Genomic DNA, 10,000 nt, shown 5'->3' on the forward strand with positions numbered 1-10,000 from the left:
GACGACCTCCTCAGCAACTGGCCACTTTCCAGGCATTTACCAAAACAAATGCGGCTGTTAATACATCTTTTCTTTTTTCTTTTTAATCGAAATCAATTATGAAACAACAAAAAATTATTTCCAAAGCATCTTCAATATAAAAGATTTTTTTAATAATCGAATTAGCAGTTCCAGTAGATATCAATATATTTGGCATTTAATCGTACATTTGAGTACAGCACTTGATTCATCAAGCTTTGGATGCCAGAGCCAGATATAACATTTTCTCACTGTGTGATAGGCCAGTGTTCTATCTTGGTTTTTTGGGGGTTTTTTGGTAGGTATCTTTTTTTCTGTTGTTTTGTTTGGGTTTTTTTTTTTTTTTTTTTTAAATCATAATACAGAAAATGGGATAATATTCCAAGTTTCACATCCCTTTGAAGATGACAATGATGTCAAACAATGCCAACCTAACCTGCAAATACTGGCAACCACAGTAACACAGTTGATGTTTTACATTTATTGTATCTTTATTGTATTTATTTTATCTTATCTTATAAAAGAGACAAACATTTGTCGTAGCATCATACATTGATGCCACTCTTAAAAATCTTAATGGAGATTATACTATTACGGCCAACAATAATTAATAATTGCAAGTTCTTGTGAATAAAACAATCAAAATCAATAGCGTTTCTACTTGCAGTTGATTAAAAGCAGAGTAAATGTTGGTATGGAGAATATCATCAAAAAACCATGAAGCAGTTTGTGAAGAGAAGCACAATTAATTGTTCAAACGTATGCAATATGAGTATAACTTTTAAAAAGTCATTAGGAAGGTGTGACAAACAACGTTATATAAAACTTCTTAATTAAAACAAGCAAACAAAATCAAAGAGATATAGGTGTAATGGAATGGAATGGTGTTTTCATTGACATCATTCATGTAGGAAAAAAGCAACTAAACAAATCAAAGGAAATAATCATTGATTGAACGAGGGGATCATCCGATATGGGAAGGAGAGTCAGCAAGCATTTTATCAAAACTGTACATCAATCCCATTATCAATGAAAGAGTGAGAATGGAGAGGTTTCGGATGGGAATAATACAGACAATGGCCATTTCGGGTACAAACCCTTCATCAGCACAACAATATACAAATGAGCGTGGAAAACAAATAAAATAAAATGCAGAATAACTTGTCTGTACTAAATGGTGATTGAGTATAGATAATACATACAAGTTATTATATTTTATTTGTTTCAACGTTCATTTGTCTATTATTGTCCTGATAAAGGGTTTGTACCTGAAGCGTCCACTGTGTACTGTCCTCATCCAAAGCCTCTCCATTATCACTCTCTTTCGTTAGTATTTTCACGATCCCAGGTTTAAGGCAGCCCCCATTGCTCTCTACCCATCAATCCCACTGACATCCATTACGTATAGAGTAATCCAGAAATATTTTAAACAATATCAGAACTCGAAATCACAGGTTCACACCTGATGATGAATTCAATCTTTCTGTACTCTTCAAATATGGAACATTCAGTCATTCATTGTTTTTGTTGGTTTATAAGGGTTTTACGGCGCTTGCAACACATTTGGGTTATTTCAGCGCCAGGAGTCATTCATTGATATCGCTGGGAGGTGTGATACAATACAACTTGAACATTTGAAAACATCTCTATAGATATTCCGTAGCTGCAAACTCTTAGCTTTTTTCCTTATTTCTTTTTTATTTGGGAGGGGGGGGGGGGGGGGGGGGGGGTTTGCTGATCCATCAAATTGTCATATATTTCCATATCGAAATTTTATTTTCATTGCTAGGTTGAAACTGACAGCAAGATAAACAGGACAAGGAATGGGTGGTGGTGGGGAAGAGAGGGAGATGAGAGAGAGAGAGAGAGAGAGAGAGAGAGAGAGAGAGAGAGAGAGAGAGAGAGAGAGAGAGAGAGAGAGAGAGAGAGAGAGAGAGAGAGAGAGAGAGATATGGGGGGGAAGGGGGGAATTTCATATATCAAAACTAATTTAGAAAAAAAAATACATTATATATGAAAGTAACGCAGCACTATGGAAACAACACACCACAATAAACGACCTTGACCCTTTCCCTCATTGTTTACCTAGTTTATAACTTCAGACCTAACTGTTTATATCAAGATGACATTTAGAATGAATGAAGCCAGCGATTCATCAATCACTAACGTTCAGTTGATGTAAAGCTAAAATGTGACCCAATACCTCAATCTTGTACATATCAAGTTGGGGTGAACCAGCTAACACAAGGTGACTGAGTGGTTAAAGTAGTGCACTATGACCCGGAAAGTTCCAGGTTCTAGTTTTGCTTCAAACTCTTTTTCTGTTGGGTTTTTTTTCCCCTTGGACACGATTATTAACCCCCTATTTGCTCACTTTGGACAACACAGATGATAACTGTTGCCTTCAGACGTTTTGTTTGATGCATTCATCTATTCTTTCATGGAAAGCGCAGGCAACAACATCTAACAATGTTGCAATCTTTAATTTTACAGTCAATTTTTAGTATCTATAGATAGTATGCGCTTGGCTAAGAAGCTCACAGCATTGCCATCCGGTGATGAATGTCTATAGTCAGGTTAATACAGTTTAGTGAACATTACTCATAAAAGCGGATGGCAAAAAACAATCACAAAGACCTCAGTGACGTCAACTTCGAACTATCCATATCACCTCAACCTAATACCAATTTGAGGCTGCAGGCTCCATATATTGAATTCAGTTAGACTAAACCAAAGCCCAGCCTATAAAATATTAAAAAATTGTCTTGATAGCCGATAACTCAAAACTACAAAACAAGGATTCAATCCATTATTTTCGTACATATTTAAAACTTGGACTATTCTACTATCATTAATCGAATCCACCATATGAATGAAGGTTATGAATATAAGGACTATGGCGTTTGTCTTGTGACAGAATTCAATGGTCATGTTCAAATGTGACCCACATTCTCAAAGCAGTATAATGACCTAGGGGCTGAAAATTTGATTTATAAATACGAATATGAAACTTAGGGATAATCCATAGATATTTGTTATCAATAGAGAATATTTACATTTTCTTACGATGCAAAGACTTAAAAATTTGCATTTCCTATCAATTTTATTCTTAAGTCACTTTGCGAGGTTCAAATGATCCTGACATGACAACGTTTTGAGACGATGGATGACAAATGATAAGTGACTGGATGATGGTGATAATGATTGAGAAAAAAAATTCTGCCCCCCCCCCCCCCCCCCCCCCCCACAAGATTGTGCTCTTGATTACTATTCTAACCCTAAACCAAAGTAAATGTACTGTATGAAATGGAAATCCTGTTCCATGAACCAGATGAAGGAATACATGAAGCACCGTGGGTGAAGTGGCACCGAGTATGATCAATTTTGTGGAAATGTTTCACATAGATATTCATATTGATTTTTTTTTTTTTAATATTTTGGTTATATTTATGGATGAACTGAAACAAGGTTTTCTTGATTATTTGTACAAATCCTTGATGATTTGCTGGACACTAAAATTAGAATTGAATTGGAATTGACAATATAATTATCAAGAAGCAACTGTAGCCCAAAGACTAGTAAAGAGTACGTAGGGGGTTTAAATGGTTTATGAATAGTTAGGTATAATTAAAATAAATAAAAATATATTGAGAAGGGTTGTAAAATGGTTTAATGAAAAGTGTTAAACCAAAAGACTTTAGAAAGGGTCAGTTGTACTAAGAGAAAGAGATCAGTAATGTTTAAACTTTAAACGCAAATGGGCCTGTATTAAGCGATTGATTACTTTTGTTTTTTGTTTTGTTTGTTTGTATAAAACTCATCACATTATTTATATGATGGCTGTTGTTTCTTTTCATCATTATATAGTAGGTTTTGGATTTTTTTTTAAATTTCTATTTTGCTTTTAATCAGATATATATTTTTTTTGTCCGTTTAAACACATTACCAGTTTGTAGTTAATTTATAAAAAGGTAACTCAATATTATGGAAATACGACTCACACTAAATGCTTTTTTATTATTTTTTAAAATCTGGCATGATTCATTCAAATGAAAGAGTGCATCATTCAACAACTAATGGTGCATTGCTGGACAATACAATTTTCTTTTTTATTAAAGGTGATGAAAGGTAACTATCGAAATAGTACCTCACTCCTATTCTTACCCTATTCTAATTGTTAAAATTGTTTTTGCTAATGTGATGATTGTTAACAGATACCCAATTTACTGATACCAAAATACCCCTGATGAGTTCATTTTATTTTCACCAAATTGCAAAAGCGACAACCAAAAAATGTTAAGATTTGATTTTACATGTTAACAATTTAAAATGTCAGTAAGCTCATTATACTGGTCAATGCATTACAACTAACTAGTTACATTCATCAGTTCGTGATTTTATTACGTATTTTAAACCTTACGTGACTTAATAAACAATGAAAAAAATTTTAAAAACACTTCAAAACACCTTATATTGACAATGGATTAAAACTAAGACATTCCACTAAATATCAGTAAACATTTTGGAATCTACTTACTACAACAGAGCAAACTAGCATAATAATTAAGTCACACAATTAAAAATAAATCTATCAAAATTGTTTCATTCATAACTATCTGTAATCATCAAACAATAAGTATAGTGTGTTAGTAATCCAAACAAGCAAGAAAATGGCACAGTGCTAGAGATTTACAACATAGTGCAGCAGAGTTATTATTCAAAAGGAAAGGGGTTCAGACATTGGGGGGAGGGGAAAATGAAAAAGTAAGTAAATAAATAATTATGGACACAAAAAAAAAGAAAAGTAGAAAGGGAATATAATATAAGTAATCAATATTGAAAGAATGTGTTTGCTGCTCCTTTCAGTCCCAAGGATAATTATTAATACCTATGACCACAACACTACAGAAATTCTTTCTTCAATAGAACTATCTCGGAGTGGAATGGGCTGGATGAACTGGTCATCATGGCACCACACCTAAACCATTTCAAGGCCCGACTGACATGGGCCCACGCCCAATGAGGAGGCCGCTGAAATACAACCAGACCATTGGTTTCTTCAGCGCCAACCATACAGATACAGACCAAAACAATTATAACTATTGGTTTCGAGACGAGTAAATCGTGTGAGATCTGTTCACACTTGAAAACAATTATTACTCTTAATAGAACGTGTCATCCTCCTATTTGTCCATTATATCAAGGGTTATAAAATTAAACTGGTACCGGGACTTAGCATAAATAAGTATTCATAAAACTGGTTGCTCAATAGAATGTTGTTCGATAGCTCTTTAGAAACTCTTATTGTTTGTTGCCACTCGTATCTGGATTTAGATTCTCTTGAAGTGACAATGACACAATGACATCCTTGAAAATAGATTCGTAGGTTTCTTGAGGGATTTTTTTGTTTTCTTATTCTTGTGGTGGCAAACGTGATTCTATTCTTAACCTTATTATTACTGGGACCGAATGAATGCCAAACACTTTTCTCCACAAACCAAAAAAAAAAAAAAAAAAAAAAAAAAGAAAAAAGAGAAAAGAAAAAGAGAAAAAAAGAAAAATAAATAAAATTAATACCATAAAATTTTTAAAAATAAAAATATTTAAAATAATTTTTTTTAAATTTTAATAAATGACAAGGAAAAAATGAAATTTTAAAAAGATATGGTTAAGACAGGCAAATTACGAAAAATAATAGGGGTTATGTATAAAGGGCAAAATAGATCACAAGGCATTGTTACTACACTGGCAAGCAGTCTCAGGGTTAGGGATGTGCTGTGATATGATATAAAAAAAAGCTATGACAATCAAATCTTACTTGATCATTAATATTAGTTGTACTATGACCACTGATAGGCGTGGCCATGACGGACTGCAGAGGTGGACGAGTGGGAAGGTCAAAATAAAAAAAAAAAAACGGGAGGAGAGAACCATTTCATTAAATTAGTAACATTCATCAATCAATCAATCAATCAATCAACCACTGCCAAAAACATTGAATCATTGCATGCCTCGCAAACAGACGGCAACATTCATAATTAATATACGATTAGTGGTTTGTCAGCGTGCTTCAAGACATGACAAGTCAAGGCAATGATAAGAAAACCTGTATAAAGGTGACAGTAGGGTTGTATTACGTAATTTCTACTTAACATATGATAGTGGTGAATTGCGAGACTAGGATGACTTTTCATCTGTCCCTGTCATCGTCCACGGATATCGATGTCATTTTGACAAAGCAGTGATTGAGAATAAATAATTTAGAAAATTTTTTAAAAAAACATTTTAAAAATATTTAGGGAATTAAAAGTAATGTAGATGCCATACTAGGGAGAATTCACTCAAATTAAAGATCGCAAAAATCAAGACATAACATTACATAAGATTAGTCATTTCGTCATCATTCTTTTGAAATTAGTATGGCTTTGCCACAAATGCCATGGACAGGTAATGAATGCATCTAAGTGTACGAATCAGACATGTCGAGCTCATTGTAAAGACAACACCACTGAATTTTGTCATCTTAAAGTTAAAAAAAAAATAAATTAGGTCAATGAAACTGTCTGGTTTTTCATAGATCATTATCAAAAAGGGCAACGAGTAATTGATAATCATCTTTTAAACGCAATGGAAACTGAAATCAAGCTCCTTGGGCCTTGATGTTCTAAAGAACTATTTCCAGTTTATTTATCACAATTAGTGACGAGGAGAAGAAAAGGGAAGATACATGAGACAAGAGCAAATTAGATTTTAATTTATTTTTTTAAAAGAAAAAAACCAAAAAAAAAAAAGGAAGAAAACATAGGAAAAATATTATGCTCATTTCTTTTAATGTATGGAAAATGAAAAGAGAGAGAATTTTATAAGATAGAGAGAGAGAGAGAGAGAGAGAGAGAGAGAGAGAGAGAGAGAGAGAGAGAGAGAGAGAGAGAAAGAGAATGAGAAAGAGAAAGAGAAAGAGAGAGAGAGAGAGAGAGAGAGAGAGAGAGAGAGAGAGAGAGAGAGAGAGAGAGAGAAGAGAGAGAGAGAGAGAGAGAGGAGGAGAGAAGAGAAAGAGAAAGAGAAAGGGAGAGGGGGAGAGAGGGAGGAGAGAGAGAGAGAGAGTAGGAGGAGAGGGAGAGAGAGAGAGAGAGAGAGAGAGAGAGAGAGAGGGGGGGGTAAGGAGGAGAGGGGGAGAGAGAGAGAGAAAAAGAATAGTCGAGATGAAACTGTAGTTTTCAAAACTGTGGTTTCCAACTGTCTTCTTTTTCTTTCTAATATATTATGTCTTTCTTTCAAATAAAAAAAAAAATATGACAAACTCAATGGTGCATCTATCACAACGGGGAGCCCTGTGTGTTTTCTTCATAATATTCAATTTTCCAGCTTATCTACTTCTATCTACGTAAAATCCCAGAGAAGCAAACATGAGTTTGCTGAATGATAAGTGATTGACCCCTTACCTCACACTTTTGGCATAGTCCAAGTAGAAAAGAAGATGGTGGTGAGCATGGGTGAAATGGGAGAACAAAGACAACCAGAATTGTAAAAACAATGCATCACACAAAAAAATATTTTTTAAAGTTTTAAAAACAAATTTTAATCACAAACTTCCATGTTAACATGTATTGTCATTTGAAAATTTTCTTTGTGAAATGGGAGAACATAGCCAACCAGAATTGTAAATATAATGCATTACTCAAAAAATATTTTTTAATTAGACTTGTTTTTAAAACACGTTTTGACATTTGAAAATTTTCTTTGAAAAAAATAGCGCAAAAAATTAAGCATCCTTTTCTATTATTTTTTTTTTTCAATGTTTTTAAAAATGTTATTCGAGTAACTTCTCCATAACTGACAGGATTGTCACACAACCAATGATAAAACCAGTAAAAGTGAAAAGAATCGGGTAAAATATATATTATCATGATTATCATGATTTTATAGAATTTTTTCAAACCTGTACAAATGTTACTTTTTAAACTGATTCAGAAATCATTATGGGCATCAAGATTCGTTATTTGATCATAAACTAAATGGATTTCAAATTTTCAGGGAATGAACTCCTAGTCTTTCATGGCTTATCAAATTTGGACGGAAAATATTGCCAATAATATCTATCAGTATAGCAGGCCTGAATTGTTAAGTCTCCCGAAGGGCTGACGACCAAAATGGTTTTTGATGATCTGATAGGTTAAGTCAAACACTTAAGATATAAAAAAAAAAATTTTAAAATCATGACCACGCATTTTTAATGACAAACGTACAAAAACTTTTCAAGTACAAGCCATCCATAATATCATTATCATGATTGTCATCTCAAACCAGTCTTTGAGAAGAAAGACACAGTTAGTTCATGAGGTACTTTCACACAGTGCTGCTGCAATTATTTTGAGCAGGAGACCATTGGGGTGATCCCCCAAACACATATATTATTATTATTATTATTATTATTATTATTATTATTATTATTATTATTATTATTATTATTATTATTATTATTATTATTATTATTATTATTATTATTATTATTATTATTGTTGTCGAGGCACATCATTTTTCAAACCATGCTCAAAGTATAGCCTTGATTTCAATCTCTTTGTCCACAGTTTTAAACAGAGTTCAATTCATTAACCAGATGACTAAAACTTAAAATTTCGTTTTTCTTAGCTACAGAAGTATCATTGAGCTCAAAGAGTGCAAAATGATCTTAATTGTTTTAAAATTTTTAAAAACAGCTATACCACACGTCTTTGATGCAAATATATTCAATTTCACTTTTCAAAGCTGATGCGATGATAAACAGCCACAGAGCTGTTAAGGTTAACTCTTCATTATTAAAAATCATTTTAACTCAACAAGCATAAAGAACAATTAACAAACAAACCAAAAAAAAACAAAAAAAGATTTCAAAACAAGTTAAATTATTGTCAAATCTCACACAAAGGATGGAGCACAAAATTATCTTATCCAAGGATTATCCGAGGATTGACAAACAGAAAGGGTTGGAGACTCACCAAGTGTGGATCCAGGCATAGGTGGACAGAGTCCATGAAAATGTCCCACCAAATCTGCAAGAACTGTTGGTTGTGACCCGTCTCGGGTAGCGGGGTGACTGTCCTTTTGTCCATGTTGTAAGGGTGGTGCCATGGTTTGACTGCTCCGATGAAATGTACAATCTTGATTTGGTCTTTGAACCTTTAGATTTAAGAAATATATATATATATATATATATTATATATATATATATATATATATTATATATATATATATATATATATATATATAAAAATACAAACATGACATATATTATATGTTCCATAATGAGTGACATTAATTTATCTAATCATTTTTCTTTTTTAAATATTTCTAATACAAACACTACATCAAATGAAAATTAATTTCATACAATAAAAAATGATAATAATAAAGGGAACAGACAGGGTTGCATTCTTATATCAATTTCAAGTGAAAATTGAAATAGTCCAGACGTCAGCGTAGTGCAATACTGAAATTGAACCAGAGTGAGGTAACTTATCACAAATTACAATTGGTAGCCCTATGTGTCAATCAGTAGCCTTCGAAAACTCATAGCCTGACACAGACCAAAAAATTATGTCACACACAGTACAGTTATACTCAATATTAAAACCAATAAGATAATTACCTTACGTGAGGACTACAAAGAACACCTCATTTTTTACTCTTTTAAGAATTGTTGCGTTGCCTTGTGATGTAGCATTTAGGGAAGTCTCAGGCTAGACGAAAGAAGGCAACAGTCAGTACCTTTAGTTACAAAGCCAGAGATTACATGCCTGTAATCAAGTTTATCTTTAACGTCTGATGTGAGAGCCCTGATATCTATTTGGCCTTTACGGACACAAGTTCCTGCTCTGAGCACTGGTATGTGATATAAAAAAAAAAAAGAAGAAAAAAAAAAGAAAGAAAATTGGGACTCACTGTTTAAATGCTGGTAGATAACTGTAAAATGCCTGAGAGACAA

At 33.0% G+C, this 10,000-nt stretch overlaps 1 protein-coding gene across 1 annotated transcript in view; it reads right to left on the bottom strand.

Annotated features, from left to right (window-relative positions):
- Positions 1-10,000, bottom strand: part of LOC144981175 (uncharacterized) — a 32,602-nt gene that overhangs the window by 16,205 nt on the left and 6,397 nt on the right. Inside the window, exons 5-7 of the mRNA XM_078929327.1 lie at positions 9,958-10,000; positions 9,015-9,195; positions 5,837-5,890 (exon numbers count right to left, since the gene is read on the bottom strand). The exon at positions 9,958-10,000 is cut by the window's right edge and continues 84 nt beyond it. Coding sequence (XP_078785453.1) covers positions 5,837-5,890; positions 9,015-9,195; positions 9,958-10,000 — 278 coding nt within the window. The remainder of the gene's footprint in view (positions 1-5,836; positions 5,891-9,014; positions 9,196-9,957) is intronic.

The sequence above is a fragment of the Berghia stephanieae genome, chromosome 10 (assembly GCF_034508935.2).
Source record: "Berghia stephanieae isolate SIO BIC M18660-M18661 chromosome 10, UCSD_Bste_1.3, whole genome shotgun sequence".
NCBI lineage: Eukaryota > Metazoa > Mollusca > Gastropoda > Nudibranchia > Aeolidiidae > Berghia > Berghia stephanieae.